At 39.7% G+C, this 17533-nt stretch overlaps 1 protein-coding gene across 3 annotated transcripts in view; it reads left to right on the top strand.

Moving 5' to 3' along the window:
• Nucleotides 1-11209: 11209 nt before the first annotated feature.
• The window catches only part of LOC108243520 (Down syndrome cell adhesion molecule-like protein 1 homolog), a 103580-nt gene continuing 97256 nt past the window's right edge, over nucleotides 11210-17533 (top strand). For all 3 annotated transcript variants that reach the window (XR_005234378.1, XM_017428991.3, XM_017428990.3), the window contains exon 1: nucleotides 11210-11904. Coding sequence is in view for 2 of the 3 variants with exons in the window: in XM_017428991.3 (XP_017284480.1) it covers nucleotides 11862-11904 (43 nt within the window). In the remaining variant the exon portion in view is untranslated. The remainder of the gene's footprint in view (nucleotides 11905-17533) is intronic.

Here is a 17533-nt window from a genome sequence, read left to right as displayed (position 1 = left end):
TTTTTCTAATAATAAACATTATGTAACGACACCATGTTGTGGCCTTTAAATCACTGCTGCTCTGGACCAAATACCTTTTTATCACGCGCCTCAGAGGGTGAAAGGGCAATAAAAACGATCTGTGTCTGTGTGTGCAAGGTTTTAAGCCTTCATAAAAAAGTCAGTTTTGTTGAAGATATGCAGGTAGTCTTTTAATAAACTCTGCAATAAAATTAAATAAAATACCATTTTTTAACACAGCTGTCAGGACATGTTGCTGCATTAGTTACTGTAACACGTATTTTCTTTCTTTCTTTCTCTTTCTACGTATATTTTCCTGATATCAAGTTGTCTCTGAAAAAAAAAAATAAGCAAAAAAGATGGATGACAGTGAAAACAAAAACAAAGCATATGATTTCAGTAAATAGTGAAATATAATACATAATGATACATGTGGCTTTTTTCATGTTTCAAAATGAGAAAACTTTCACAAAAAGAAAAAAAAATGTGTTTAAATACCTTTGAATACATTCGTCCTTACAGAAATAATCAAATGAAATCGAAGACAAAACAAAAATTGTGATGACAAAATCGACCACGAGATGGCGCCATCGAACCATCACGACCGATCTGATCCACCACCAAACAAGACAAGGCCCAGATGTCAAAGGTGGTGCTGATTGAACAGAAACACAAACATGAATACGAACAGAAAAACATCAAGTGACTTCAAGTTCTGTAGGAAATAACACGTAAGTAGAAAATGTCTGATAATCCTTTTGAAGGACACTCAGATACCATCAGGTTATAAATGCAAGTTATGCTGGTTCTAATTACATCAGGGTTAAAATGAAAACATAAACAGAGGTAATGGACTTTTGTGAGCTAAGACAAGGGGGATGAAGAGTGACAGTATTTGCATTTATTTCCTGAAATCTGAACAGTTCTTTTTTTAGGTATGTGAGTTAATTCTGCAGTAATGTTTACAGTCAATATGATATCACACTCACGTCTTTCTGCATGACAAACATGGAACATCACTCATTTCTGGGGTTACATGTTACACTCTACAATAGTCATCAGCTTAATGGGCCAATGTGGTTGGCACATTGCAAAGATTAATAAACAAAAAAACAAATAATCCAGACTTGTTTCTGTACTTTTGAAGCGATATGCCTTATAGGAGTTTTAAACTGCTACATTTCTAGCTTTTTTTAACACACACACAGTTAGGGGCCCTTTGAAAATGAGTTTAATTATTTTGTTTTTCCATTTTTATTTTTCTAAATTCAATATATTATGATGTTACCAAAATTTTCACCTTAAAACGTGTTTTATTGTATAGTGGATTTTAAAAAAAATCAGCAAATAAATACTAAAACCTCCACAATTTCTATATTACTAACAAATTTTAACAAAAATGCAGACAGAAATCTTGAACAATGCCTAAAAATCTGTCTTTAAGTCATTTATGAATAAAACATTTCAATGTTTTTGAAAGGAAAGTGTCATGTGTCTGGGTTTTGTTCTGTTTTGATTTAGGGTTTTCTTGTATTTGCTGTTTTTTGTCCTTGTCTTGATATTGTTTTGTCTTCTTTATGCTTTGGTTCTGTGTTGTCATCATTCACCTGTCCTCCGCTCAGCAGTTTTCTGGTTTCTTGTCACACCCATCTCCAGCTGTCTTCACTCTTAATCACACACCTGTTCCCACTTCTCCTCATCACCCTCTGCTTTAAAACTTGGTCTTCCTCTCCACCTCTCTGCCGATTCATTGTTGTTTGTTCATGTTGGATTCTTGTCTGGTCTCTGGTCCCTCTCTGTTTTTGCCTCGCCTTGTCCCGCCTTTGTTAAATGCCTGGATTTTTGTTAGAGTTAGTTTTGCTGCCACGTCAGCTTTTTGTTTTCTAGTTTTATTTTAATAAATCAGTTTTTGTTTTGAAAAGATGAGTCTGCATCTTGGGTTTGCCTTGCTCTCTCCTCGTTCTGACAGAAAGTGTTATTCATGTGGGTGAAGAAACAGGCTTTCGCTTTGTAAATTAAAAGTGCTTGACATGAAAATATAAAAATCACACAATATGTCATAGTTATTGTATAAAATATACAACATTTGTATTATAAATGTGTGATATTTGATTTGCCGATAAGGAGGAGGAGGATGCTACATGCTTTGTGATTAGTATTAAATATTGTGATTTCTGAACACCTGTTTCAAACCCAAATGCAGCTTAAACAAATTATGTGTTACAGTAAATTCAATTTTTAACAAACTATTCTATGATTCCATCAGTGTTTTCCACAGGGCCCTACAAAGGTCTGTAATCTGAGACTCTTTGCTCTCTCTGTAGTCATGTTTGTAGCTTTGACCAAAATAAGATTGAAAAGAAAATTATTGAGGGCACTAACAATACAAGAGGTAAAACTCAGATTATGCTATTTGCTTGTTAGCCGTTTAATTAATTCAACTTTCAGTCAAACAGTGTGATCTTTCCACCTTTAGGGCTAATTGCTTAGAAAAAAAAACAGAAAGTGCAGGTTTGCAAACATATCACATTATGAGTCACTGAAACAAGAGGCTCTGTAAAAAAAATGGCAAGTCACTTTACTGCCAAAAAGAATCAGAAGGAAAAGTTTAAATTTGATAAAAAAGGGGGCTACAGGCCTTGCTGCTCCCTCTTCTAGCACCAGGTTTACCAGACAATCAAGATGTGGCAAAGGCTGTGAATATACAGACAACTGAACACAAGAACATACCATAGAAGTTGAAGTGGAGACAAAATGAGTGCTTTATAGTATCTGGCTGCAGCTTTAACTCTGTATAAACAAATGGAACATTTTCCTAACTAAAAACATAAAAATATGACTTTTTTCAGGTGTTGACTTCTGTTAATTTATTTCTTGCCAAGATGCTGTATGTTCAAGTACTCATTTCTCTAATAGTTTATCTGTATTTAGTTATTTGATGTATTTAAGACACCATGATTGTGTGAGAGAGTAGGTGGAACTGAAAGAGGCGCATTCTTGGTGTACAGACCCTGTCTCTATAGGCCAGTGCCTAAACAGGATATTATAGATTTACTTTTCTGCAACAGAAATAGATGGAGAAGCATCCCCCTTTAAGTACTGATTTTGAGATATTCCACGACCCCAGGATTTATAAGCAGTGCAAGATGAGGTTTTCTTTACGGTTTATGTGTCTGAAAGACCCCATAAAAGGACTTACCCATTATTCCATTACACCAGAGCCAATCAGTGCTATCATAGGCTACTTTTCTTTTATTGCTGCAGTTCGGATGATAAAGCAAATTTATCTCACCACCAGGAAAACTGTGCCGGATTAATTATTCCCGTATATATAAGCCATTAGAGAGGTGCAGTCAAGTGGCGGAGTCTCAAAGACCTAAACAGAAAAAGAAGGTTTGAGCTGCAGAAGTTCACACTGCTGCTGCTGTGTGGTTACTCAGGCAGTTGGATCCCCCCAGGGCTTAATTCAGCTCCTTTCTCTGGGGGCTTTAGTTGAGGTTAGCATGCAAAGTCACCTGATAACATCAGTGCACCAGGAAGACGCTTGCACAGCAACAGAAACTCATACTGTTGTAAGTTATGCTGAGCAGGTGTGAGAAGGCTGATCAGATTCTGTTCCCACAAACATTTAGACCTGGTACCATTCTGAGCCCTGTTCAGAAAACAGCCTCAGGGCTCCGGGGAGAAACAAACAGGTGGAGAAGCTGAGCACAGCTTTAGAGGAAACGTTTAGAGTAACCACAAACATGGAGAAGATAAGGAACCGTGTGTGTGTTGTCAAATGAAGAGAAATATTATTAGTGCGTAACATAATTGTTGTCAGTTTCTGTTCTAAAATGGCCTTGGCCACTGTGTAGTTGAAAAACAAAAGTTGTCATAGTTACAAGACCAGCAAACCATTTCCTTAAGGATAAGCTGAGACATATTTTTAAAGATCAGATTAACATATTCACAATGAACCTGAACAGTGCTACACAGCTCTCTGTGTTTTTGTTTCTCTGTCTTATCTGTCTTTTTTCTCCTGTATTTATTTGTTGATGGTTGTAACAGAGCAGAACACCAAAAATATGAATTTAAACAGCAGTTTCTTTCTGTTTGTAAAACCCATATTTACACATTACAAAAAATGATTTGTAGGCTGCCACAGTTGTTTTGAATGACAGCATGGTTTCAGTTATTCCATCTATGCTACTAAAGAGATATGGTGCACTCATTTGAAATAAATGTCAATACTCTAAAGAAGACAGACCAAACGTTTCTATATTTACCTATTATGGAAAATGTTAATCAAACTTTTTCTGCTTCAATGCTAATTTCATACATTGGCTTTAAAAAGTAATGAAATATAGTGAACTTTTCTGTATTTTGTCACATTACAACCACAAACTTTAAAGTATTTTACTGAGATTTTATATAGATGTACCAACACAAAGGAGCACAAAACTGAGAAGTAGGGGGAAAAAAAATATGTTTTTATATAAAAAAAAAATCTGAAAAGTGTGCATTTGTATTTAGCCTCTTTGAGTTCATTATTTGTAGAAAGAACTCCCTTTTACAACAATAAAATCTGCAAGACTTTTGGGGTATGTCTCTTTGCAAATTTAAAGACTATAATTTTTGCCTGATCCCTTTTGCAAAATAGTTTAAGCTCAGTCAGATTGGATGGAGAGCATCTGAACAGCAATTCTGAAGTCTAGGAATACTTTTCTGACACACTGTGGATGCTTTCTAAAAAGGAAAACTTCTTTACCAAAGTGTAGATACAGATTATTGATTTAAACAAAGGGGGAGAAATGGTGTTATGGAGAATCATGAGCTAATGTTTCATTATCATCAGTCCCTTAGCCTATTACCATCGGGGTAGTACAAACATCATTCACCAGCAACTTCCACCGTTACCAATCCTCAGCAAGACTGGTGGTGGCATGGACAGGAAGCCCTTTCCAGGTATGTATGTCACCTGCCGATTGATGAGGGGGGCGCCCACTTCTACGGGTTCCTCCAGCTTTTCCTTGGAGGATCACGTTTGACAGAGTTACTTTGGCCCTCACTATGTGGGCGAACTACTTTAGTTTCTTCCTCTTGATCTGCCTTAAGGAGTCATGATCTTCAGTGAGGACGTGGACTCTATAGCAGATCTCAGCGTTTGTAGTGTGGGAGGACCAGCCGAACCAAAGCAGGTGTCGGTGGCAGGTCATTTTGAAAGCGCATATTCTTTTCTCTATCTCAGCATTCAGAGTCCAGGTTTCATAGAGAAGGACTGACAAGACAAGTGGACAATTGATAATGATTAGCTCATAATAATATGTTAATTGATCACAGTCCCACTTTTTTCATGAATTGTTTCTGACTGAATAGATTTATTTGTTTATTGATTTATTTATTTTCTCAGTTTAGAAATACTAATTAACCTAAATGGTTTCGGGTAAAGCCACTGTACTTGGTGAAAACCAACACACAAACAGAGAAAACATACAAACTCTGCGAGCACAGTTGAGACTAAAGTAAGAGCATTTATTTTAAGGCAAACTATTCTGTTTTCCTAATACTAACCACTTTTGAAATTATTTTTTCAAAGTTTGCCTTTTGACAGTGGCTGCTTCTTGATTCACTTTCTGTCCAGTACCAGTTTCTTTTTATTAAGCCATTTTACTTCTGAATATTTTAGCCATAAAAAGGCTGCTAAACTCAAAAGAGGAACCAGTGTGTGTAGACACATAACAGACAATGTATCAATGAAACAATTTTAAATGCAGTCTTTAGGCACTTTGTTGCCAGCAGCTTGTCACAAGCACACAATTTGTTAGAGTTTCAGTAGCTAAATTTACAAAATAGTGTCAAATATAACACATTTTGACAAATATTGTATTGTGGCACCTACAAGATGATAAGGAGCTAATAGCTGAAAACTTGATGATCAACTGAAGGATGATGCATCTTTCAGGTCTCATGTCAGGTATTTGATGTTTTCTTGTTCTTTTTATTAAATAGATCAATGACTTTCTGATACTCTTCATAGTAATTTTTTTAAGAATGGTTTTTTAAGCACTGCTTATTTTCTCTTCCCCCTTTCCCACTTGTCTCATTTTGTGCATCTCTCACTGCACAACTTGCTGTTATGGTCAGGTACAAAGACTGTAGAGATAATGTGCAAAAAAAAGCAGCTGAAATCCAAAGAAAAACACTGAAAGACCTTAAGTAAGCCTGTTCTATTGATTTTCTATCTATTGATCTAGACTACTTTAAAAACTGACAGAGAGGTCTGGCTCATTGAAAACGAAGTGCAATGAAATTAGAAGTGGTTTAAAACTTTGTACAGTTTGGGGGTTTTGTGTGTGTGTGTATGTGTGTGTTTCCAGACCGCAGGAGATTATGAGATTATGTCCTGACCATATTAAACATACACAAACCTGTGCACAACTTGGATTGAATACAGGAAAGTCTATGACTCAATGACACACACAAATACTTGAGTGCTTGAAACTGTACAACATGAACAGATACTAAGAGCCTTTATCAAGCACTTAATAGAAACATGGAAGATAGAGGCCAATTCAAAGCTAGTTGCACAAATCAACACCAAGTGCAGCGTATACCACGGTGATGCTCTGTCCCCACTCCTGTTCTGCATGGTCCTCAACCCTTCAGTCAGATCATTGCAAAAGTTGGGTATGGGTACAGTTTTCAAAGTGGAACGGTCATTGGTCACTTCCTCTATATGGATTACATCAAGCTGTATGCCAAAAATGAGCAAGACATTGACTCACTGATCCACCTCACCAGGATATACAACAAGGACACTGGAATGTCATTCAGACTGGATAAATGCAGTCGAATGGTATCCAAGAGAGGCAAGGTGATCAAAGCTGAAGGGGTTGAACTACCTGAAGGCAACATTTCAGATGTCCAGGACAGATACAAGTACCTTGGAATCCCAAAGGAAAATAACAACCAGGATGAGGCTGCAAGGAGGTCAGCCACAACCAAATACCTACAGAGAAAAAAGCAGGTCCTGAAATGCCAGCTAAATGGCAAGAACAAAGTCCTAGCCATCAATACATATGTGGTGCCGGTCATCAGATACCCTGATTGTATAATAACCTGGCCAAAAAAGGAGATAGAAGCCACTGACATCGAGAGACACGAAAGCTACTCACAATGCACGGATGGTTTTACCACAAATACAGTAACCTGAGACTTTACACTGAGAGAAAAGAGAGAGGCAGAGGACTAGTGAGCACTAGGGCCTATACAGGATAAAAACAACTAAGATCCTGAAGTACATCAGGAAGAAAGCCCCCTAACATTGAGCAGTCTCAAGCAGCAGAAAACCAATGGGCCTCTGTGCTGTGATCCCCCCCAAAAAAGAGTGGCTCCAACAGATCCCAGGAAGAACCTCAGAGATCCAGAGGAGCGCAGTCCTATGCCAGCTAAGATACTACACAGCCCTTAAGCTCTCATGCCTCTGGTAGAGGACCCGATCTTGAAGTGGAGTGGACACACACATGCAAGCTGGGTGTTTTTATATATATAAACACGCAGTTTGCCCTATTTTTTTGACATATATTCTAGTTGCATATTTGAAATAAGAGCCACTGACAGAATCACAAATTTCTCCAGAATATAGTGTCAGTGATTCCTTAGATAACTAATGTTTTGACTTAAACAAAAAAAGACTAAGTTTGCATGTTTCACTTTCAGCATCATTGGTTGATTAACAAAGTTCCCAGAATTGAGATCAAAAACTAGTTTGACCCAGTGAAAACTTTGACAAACTACATAGAAATACAGCAGTCCATGCTGTAATCATAATCTTGATAACATCTTTAATTGTGGCCACTGGGTGTCACTAGATATCTCTGATCAATATCTCTGGAGAAGGTTTCTGTAGTCTTTTACATATTCAAATTACAATGATAACACAAATTCTTTACTCAGCTGTGCAGATTCTCCTTGTTATGCTTGAAGAACATGCTAGAAGCCAGAAAACGTCCATGTTGGTCTGTGCTGAAGTAGGAGCAGCCGATCTCTGGGTTGGTCCCTCAGAGGACGCCTCCAGCAGCAGCCATCTTGGAAGTGGTGCTATCATCTTGGCACAGTATTTTGTCAGAATGTCTGCTTCAGAGTCACTTTAGATCTTTTTGAAATCTCTTTCTAAAATTGCGTCGGGTTTCTTCCTCATCTATTTCACCTCCTTTCTTCTCAGCCATACAACTCGTCTCATTTGTGAATTTAAAAAAAAATAAGTTGAGGAAAGGGAAGAAAATTGAGACATAAACCTCCAACTGAAGGTGCCCCCCACTCCACCCCACCCCATTCTGCAGAAAATACACCTCCTCTGTCCCCTCACTTCATCCTATCGCCATCCTCCCTAGCTCATTTGAATAAATTAACACCCCTTGATGTCTTATGTGCATGTACCGTCACGCATGTGCAAACACAACCACACTCAAGCAAATACGCCTCTGAGGGGAGAAAGATGCATCCTGTGCTTTGCCATCATGCATGATGATGATTATGCAGACACGTTCTCAGATGTGCTGATACACTTTCTGCTACAGCAATCACGCATGCCTAGTTCAAGGCAAACACTCCATTGGCTGGTAGCTTCCTGCTAATGTGCTGCCGCATGGTTGTGTGTGATTCATATTAGCCTAATGCAGAGGCTCGTTCACACAAAACAGCATGCAGAGATAGAAAGGCACTGGGAAACCCGAGGAAGACTGACACCTAACACAAACTGTTTTCTTTATTTGTTGTTTCCAAAGTACACTTTCTTTACCGTGATGTGATATTGAAAAGATCGTAACTCCATCTGACCAGTCAAGAAATGTGGTTCGCTCTACCAGTCACAGTCCTCCATCATTACCATGCTTGCATATGTCTTCATTCTCATTTTGATCCTCGTGACCTTGTGCAGAACTAAGCAGCAGCTCTGTGTGCCTTCTCCTAGGTTTAACCTTGCAGAGGTTTCTGAGTAGTGCCTTAAAAGGGAGAGATGGGATGTTTTTGAAGTGGGCTTCTGGGTAGTCATGAGCAGTCAGTATTTTATCTGTAGTAAGTAGCTGTAGCTCTGAATAATCTCAGCTCGAAGAAACAGAAATTAGTTCTGACCAGACAGTCAAGCTAACAGCAAATGAGAGTGGGGCCCAAAACTAAAGCAGTTTAAAGTAACCCTAAAACAAGTCCTATCTCAAAAATGTATATTTGACCATCATTTTTGCATTAGACAGTAATTTACTTTGAGGTCTTTGATAATTTGTAAAATGTAAAGGTCCATGAAACAAGATTTGCAAAAACATTTAGGATAGCAGTAATCCCCTTTGGTCTTTGCTATCCGCAAACTAGCCATAAGCTCAACTCTCTGGTCAAAAGTAAAAGCTTTCTTCAAACTACATTTGTTCAGAGAACGGGCCACTGCAGGTAAGACACTGGCTGCTCATAATCTCACCACGGAAAACTACTTCAAAAAATCAGAGCTATGCTTTAATCTTGTGTATACAGTATTAATATGATTTTAGCATGTCACCGGAGCCTGAGGGAAGCTCTGATTGTCCAGGCATTAACATTAACTTATCCGCCTCATCACACTTGCTGTCTGCCTCTATCATGACTTCTTGTATTTTTCTCCATCTCAGAGAACACTTTGCCTTTTGTTTCAATCAACAAACTTTCTTCCTCTCACTGCCCCCTTCTCTATCTTTGGACAACAATGGACCAGAGTGATGCAAAGAGGGTTGGAGATGAGTCACATGCTGCTGTGGTTTTTCAGCAGTGTGGTGGCCTGTCCTGAACTGCAGTCCTCACTGACACGCACTGGAGATGTCTTAGAGCCGCTCACTTTTTCTCTGGCCCAGCTCAGCCTGTCAGTCCCCATGATGATCACTGGCTGACATATAGTATAACCTGCTTGGTGCTGTCAGGCCAGCTCACATCATCTTCTTAACTGTCTTGCCACACTGCCTTTAGAAGACAGACTTCATGTGCCATCATACAAGGCAGGCGGGTGATGCTTCTGTGTGAGGAGAGAGCTTTTTGTGTTGGGTCTTGTTCAAGGACCAGTTTGTCTCTGGGACCGAAGAAAGAAGAATACACAACACAAAGAAAAATAGTGTTTCCTATAAGAATTGTAAGAAAAGGTGAGATCATCTAGACTACACTTTTAAACAATTTAATGTGGCAGACGTGCAAAACACTGAAAATGTGTTACTGCTCCAAAAGATGTCCATCTGTATGAAGATGAGATGTGCCCAAGCGCTCACTCTGTGCCACTTTAATTGTGTGATGTTTGTGCATTCATGTTTGTGGATCTGTGTGTGTGTGAGAAGAGACACAGATTTGTGTTTGTTTGTGGGTTTCCACCTGTTACATAATAAAAAGTGGAGGCAGAATGTGCATCCTTTCCTGCCACAGTGGGAGTGAAAGAGTTCCACAGCTTGTCTTGGCTCTTTTAAACAACCTGGACAACTTTTGGTTATGACTCTAAAAAAATACCACACTGCACAGGGAAAGTACTATCTGACATGCTGAGGATGAGGTGATTTGTATCAGATAAGGTGATGAACTAAATGCAGTGAAGACTAGGAGAGCTAATTGGGCATCTTGATTTTTTTAACAATAATAACTGAGATAGAAAATATGGTTTGGTTTGAATGTCAAATATGAATAATAAGTAATCATAAAGACTTGTTTGGTTATTCAAATGTACTGATGGGTAATTCTGAAGCTGAAGTTAAATGTTTACTCTGTGTCCTGCTGCGATCTGGAGCTAAATTGTAAATACATGTAAATGCGGCTTTTGTGACGCAGAACTTGCAAAATGTTTGCGTCTCTTTTCATACTTCTTATTTAAAGCAGGTCCAGCTCTTACTTTGTTGGCCTCATGTGTATGAACATTTAAGTTGCTTTGAATAAAACCAAATTCCAAGAATAAGTTTAGGCATAAACGGTTTTCTGCAGTGACATCTGATGTCAATGCACCTTTAAACCCACACCATGTCTGTCTGAGATAAAATGAGAAAATACTATTTGTTTGAATGAGTTCATTCAACGTCAGTGTAATATAATATACACATTAGTCTATTGTTTCTTATGGTGAGTATTAAAGCTGTCAGTCTGACAGAAACCCGAGGGATTTGAACGCCACATCCATCTGTGGCCAAATGCGGGCGCAGCGCACAGCAGAGCGCACTTTCCAATCCAAGCAAACCGGAGTCTGCAGCTTCTCTGCGCACCTTTTCCTTCGACTTCGGGAACTCTAAAAATCTTGTTTTCCATCGTTTACTGCCGCACTCTACCAGTTAAATCAGGTGCGCCCTTCTTCTCTTTGCGCACTGCTGTTAACACTATGAAAACCGATTTGAGGAGATTTTTGAAGTTGATTTGCACTGCAAAGACCCAAAGCAGCTCACTCTCCCCCCTTTTAAGTTAAATGCAAGATAGGAAATTTAGAATTTTGCACTTGGAAACGACTGGCTGGATAAAAGCATCCCCTCAGTGCGCGTAACGCAGTGGCTCAGTTGGATTTTTTTTTTCCTTTTTGTATATAAGCTCCACATTGGTACGCGGGGCTCATCTCTCCACTACGGCGCATCATTTGGATACCGGGGGTGGGGCGACAGCAGCAGCAGCTTGTCCCGGTAAGGGGAGGAGAGAACAGGGAACAAAGGCGGTTCTTTTCTCGGCTCCTTCGCTGGAGAGAGTGTGGGACCAGGCGCTGGAGAGAGACCGCCTGGAGAAGAGCATCAGCAGAACCAGTCCGGCACGGAGCCTCGCCTCGCCTCGCCTGGCCGACCGCGGCGCCGTGCACTCTTCTCGGGGACTGCACAACATTCCTGTGAAATATAACTGCTATTAATGGCATGTGGCTTGTAACTTTACTTCTGCTGTATTCTTTGCAAGAAGGTAAGCTTGAATTGCGTCTTTCTTTGTACATCTGCTGAAGTTGCATCTTGATTGTCTGCTTGATAAATGTTGCTGGACTTGTCATAAAAGAGAGTTGGGGATGTCGTATCAAACTCTAAACTCTCATTTGAGGAAGATCACTAACTTTTTCTTTATGTTTTTCAAAGGACGCTTCTCTAATGAGTCATTATTTTCTCCTTAAGCCTGGATTCATTTACCCCCCCCCCCTCCCCCCCTCTCCATAGTGATTACCTGATTAGACGAAGGAAAAAAAATAAATAACTGGTTCAGGGCATAAGATAAGATTAACATGTATTTCAGTTAAGAGAAAACCACAAAGATCTCCAAATTTGTCCACAAACGGTGCATCGCAGCGATTAAGCAAAAAGGGCAGCGGCATTAGCATTTTGCATGATGAATATGTGTATGTGTCGTGAATATGGAGGCTGTTGAATACGAGGAGAGGCTGATAAGGATCTGCAGGCGCACGCACGGATAGAGAAAAGGGGGGGTCGCGGGGATGCTGCTGACCACAGCTGAGGGGACTGTTTGCTCTCCAAAGTCCAAGTGGAAGCAAAAGTTTGATGTATTTGCAGACTTTTTTCCCCCTATTTTGTCCTGCAGCGCAGACAAGATGTTAGTTTGTGGGAGTGTGTGCGTGGGGAGGTTAGCAGGAAGAGGAAGAGGTGGGGGAAGGGGGTCCCAGGAGGTTAAAACATCCTTTTTTACGTGGATTTCGCCCCCCTTTTTAAATAAAACTATACATAAGTGTTAAGTTGCGGTTTCGCGCGTAAAATCCGCGCAGGGGCAACAAGGGTCAATCCATTTCACGAGAGTCTCATGCTGAGGGCATACTGCGCTCTGGACTTTAATTTGCAGATGATGTTGGACATTTTAAAAGACGAGATTGTGTATGAGAGATGCTTCCCTTCTGATAAAATGTCGGAGTGTCAGTGTGCAGGCTGGGTTGTTATCATGCTCTGGTCTAATTATTCATCCACCATTTTCTGTGCCACCACATACTGATTGGCCTTGCTCTAAATACTGCAGATGCGAGATAATGAGTCATTTCCCCTTCTTTTTTTAACAAATGAAATGACCCCATGTTTCTGGGTGATTTTCTATCACTTTCCAAGACGACAAATATTAGAAAAAAGACCCAGGAGACTTAATTTATCATCTAATTTTAATCCAATGTCTTTGCGCACGAGTCCGAAACTGAACATTTCATGGCATGAACCATATTACTTTAGTCGTTTGAAATACTTTAAAGCTTTTTCTTCATGGTTCTGGGTTTCACGGCTGTTTGATGCGCTCACTTGCTGTCACTGGCCTTGGCAGTGCCCTCTGCCAGGCTGCAGCTGCGGGGGGGGGGGACTTCTGAGCTGTTTTTGTTGGATGTAATTGGATTATAGGGTCTATTTCGATTATACGCACTGTACATCGCTCTGTCCCGTGACTTGAACGAGACGTATCTCTCTCGCGCGCGCATGTGTGTATGTGTGCGTGTAAGCGTGCGCGCGTGTCTCTATTCTGTGTCTGCGTGTGGCGAAGGGAGGAGGAGGGTTGGGGGCTGCAAACAGCCACTGGAGCGGAAAGAGTGCTTGAGATGGGAGAGATGTAGATAACGCAGTGGAAAACAAACTTCAATTTTCCGTTGCTTTCTCTTTTAGACCATGTTCCCCTTGTTTTGCACGAATCAGTGAGGATTCAGACTTCCACCTGGCTGCTATGTGTTTTAGTCATGCGGAATTATATAATATTGGTGTTTTTTAAGGAGAAAAGGAAGCTCCATTATCATACATGCATATGCATTAGTACTGCGTATTTTCCTGGCTCTGCCGCACCTCCTACAATGGCACGCAAATCTTTGGCTTTTTATTTTATTTTCCACTCTTTTAAATATATCTCACATTGCATATTCATTTACGAAACCTTTGTAGTTTTATGTCTTTACACAGATATTCATTCAGTCTCCGTTGACCGTTTGTTGCTTTAGTTTGGCTGCATATCAGCACACCTGCACCCATGTCTGCGGAGAGGACGGATAGATGGATGGATGGATAGATAGAGACAGGGAGCGGAGGGAAGGGGGGGTACACTCATCCTTCTTTGTCATGAATTGGGAGGCTGCGTGTCATTTTATGGAAATAAAATTGAGACAAACTCAGTTGAGGGGCTGCGTGTGAATGATCTCTCAGGCCTGACAGGCCACAGCAGGGCCTGAAAAACTCTGAAGGGATTCCATATTTCCCTTTAAATATTATATTTTAAAATCTCTTCAGACAAGAAACAGGCTCTTTAGTGTGCATTTTTAGACATTTTAATCCGTAAATGTGCAGCTCTGCTCAGAGAGGAACGTTACGTGGCGACCGAAATGGCGTAAGAGCTCTTGCTATAATTATTTTATCAATTAATGCGGGTCCGGTTTTAGCCAGTTTCCACTGCCTGCCTGCCTGCTGCAAGTGCTCGGCTTCTTGGCATCAAACTGATATTCTATTATGTTTTTTATTCTTTTGTTGCTGTACGAATGCAAACCACTTTTCCACCTGAATGTGTCTTAACCACACTTTTATTCGGCGCATTTGATGCGTAAATCTCTGCATCTGATGTGTGTTTTTGATTAGATTTCACATCCGCCCTTTCCTCCTTGAATTCCTTTTTTTAAGCCTTACTTTTGACCTAAAGTTTGGGTTCCTGATCTGTTGCGAGATCACGTTCCTCTTCCTTTAAATTGCAGGATTCAAGTACGTTTTTGTTTCCTTTCTTTTTATTATCATTGTTTTTATCTGAGTCGCTGTGCTGGTCTGGGTGTAAATTTGGAAACAAAATATTTCCAGAGCAAAGAAGTGCTTGAAGGTGGGTGAGGGGGTGGGGGGAGCCCAGTAACTGCGGTATGAGTCAGACTCTGGTGGCTACTTGGCTCCAGCCGCATGACGGACCTGCAGATGTTTGGTCAGAAACCGAACTTATACAAATAAAATAAAGCAGCATTTATGTTATTATATATTATTATTATTATTATTATTGTGTTTAGAAACTTCGACAAAAATATAAATCTGGTGAAATTATTTGGGGTGGTGCAGTGTGTGATTAAAATGGCGAAGATGCACAACTTACACGGTGTGTGCCCTTTTTTTGTTCCACATAAAAGCGACTTAATTCAATCAAGGAGAAGTTCTTAGTTCGTTTTTATTTTTTTTAATTTTTTTTGGTACTTTTAATTAATCACCAGACCGGAACTGACGTTTTTCTCTCGCCAAAATCAAACTTGGCAGAAGCGCTGCATTGCCAAGAAACCTTTAAGTTTTCTCGGAGAGACGCAGCTCACATGTGCTCCTCACAAGTTTTGCTTCCTTCGTTGTGCTCAAGCAAAAACAACAACAACAAATAAAAAAAAAACTGTTACAAAATGTTACAGCACAAACGTGTGACAAAAGTCGCTCGGTCTCACATTCTGTCTGAACATTTTATTTTCAGACACACTTCCTCCATTGGTCAGTTGGTGCGAAGTGCTGCTTTCAGTTTTTCCTTGATAGGCAGGAAAAAAAATCTAGACCCAACAAGTTAGGCAATAAAACAGCCTGCTAAACTTAAACTCCGGTATCATACGGAGGAGGATTTTGACAGCACTCAACAGGTTTTAGAAGCAGCAGCGGAGCTCCGTGCGCTCTCCTTTACGCACAGAGGCACCAGTGGACGGCAGAAATCCGTTAAATCAATCCATAATCTATCACTCCAAACCTCTTCCTCTCTCATGTTCTGCCAACTATCAAACCGTTTATAGCCTGGTCAAAGAGGGAGGGGGGAAATGCATCTCTACAATCCTGGCTCTCACTTCAGCTACGCGTATCGTCTGTTTGGAGCGGAAGATGTGTTTTCACATGCTGAAATGGCTGCCTGTTTTTTCTTTTTAACTGACACTGCACAAACTGTGCATACAGTTGTTTACCATCCACTGCATTCTCCCTTTGCAGATGTGTTTGCGTGTGCATCATGTCAGGCTCCTTTATTATTATTATTAATAATATTTATTTTTGACTCCACAACAGAAGCAGACACACTCTGTCATCCAACCTTTAACCCAATAGTGAATTAAAGGGATAGAATTCCTTGAAGGAATGCCTATCGCCCGCCATCTTTCATGCAAGAGTTTAAAGCTAAGATCATCTTGTGATGAGAAATTATGAAGTCGTAGCCTTTTAAAATTGAATGTAACATTATGTGCTATCTCATATAATATTAACAAATGTCATGATCAAAGTATGTGTTGTGAATGACTCTCAGCTACTCTACATTGATTCAAATTGTAAAATTGACTGAGTTATAGATATTTTGGTTTTTTTAAGGTGAGTTGGGTGTGGCGGCCATATTAAATTGGGTTGACTCTAACAGTTAATCAGTTATAGAGAAATATCCAATGATTATTTTCTGAAAGTTTAATCAGAAACCATCCAGTTGTTTACGAGATATTTTGCTAACAGACAAACAAAGTTGACTCCAAAATGTTGATGACAAGATTTTAAATTAGACCTTGCGCAATTTATTTGCACTCAGAATATGTGTTGGGCATCAGTCTCAGCTACCATCTTACTGAATTTTAGTTCAATATCTGTAAAGTTGGCAAAGTTAGAACTATTTTTGTGTTTTTCAAAGTCAGGTGGCAATGATGGCCATTTCATTTGTGGTGACTCCAAAAGTTAATCAGTTGTAGATGTACATTGAAAAATTATTTTCTGAGAGTTTCACTAACATCTATTCAGTGGTTTGTGAGATATTTTGCTAACAGACAGACACAAACACACACACATGCAAAAACATTGTTATCTACCTTCCCGGGTGATAATAAGCATCACATTATCAAACATAATCATCTCTCATCCCATTTTTTTATGCTGTGTAAAATTTTTGCAGTATCACCGCAAAGGACTGTATCACCACTGCAGCTGTTATTTGCTCTGAATGGGTTTTGTGTGCTTTTATCTGTGGAGCTACACGATTTGCTACATGCAGAATGGACTTGCTGTTAAGAGCCTATAAGTGAAATCTGAATTGCATTTATGTGACTTTGTCCGTGACTGTTTGAAGGGGAGGAAGAGTCGGAAAAGGGAGGGAGAAAGAGGGATTTATTGTCCTGTTTTTCTATGCACATGATGGTGATAGTGTGAATCTCAATGTGTGTGTGTGTGCGCGCGTGCGCTCGCATGTGTGTGTCTGAATGAATCTAGATGAGACAGAAAAAGCTGCATTATGCATAGAGGTTCACCATAGGCAATATCCTTGCTTCTCCAGCATACATATTCATACTCCATTTTCATATCCTCTGTGAAAACAGGAAAAAAAAGGTGCAAATGTATTGGAGTGTATATAGCAAAGAAATATTTGAGTCAAAAACAAACTGTAAAGAAAAAAAAAAAAAGTAAAGGGTTCACCTAACAGAAAATGTGTTTCTGGATGTTTCATCGCTTTGACCTTCTTCATTGTAATTAGTGCATCCGGGCTTGGAGAAGGGAATCAAAATACACTTCATGAATGAATGAGTGTTGCTCTTTTGCGCCTTATTAATCTGGTGGAGAAGAGGTAGAAAAAAAAAGAAAGCCTGGGGCGATGAAAGGGCTTTGGTAACATC

This window comes from Kryptolebias marmoratus, linkage group LG2 (genome assembly GCF_001649575.2).
Source record: "Kryptolebias marmoratus isolate JLee-2015 linkage group LG2, ASM164957v2, whole genome shotgun sequence".
NCBI classification, from domain to species: domain Eukaryota; kingdom Metazoa; phylum Chordata; class Actinopteri; order Cyprinodontiformes; family Rivulidae; genus Kryptolebias; species Kryptolebias marmoratus.
This window is presented reverse-complemented; position numbering and strand designations above follow the sequence as displayed.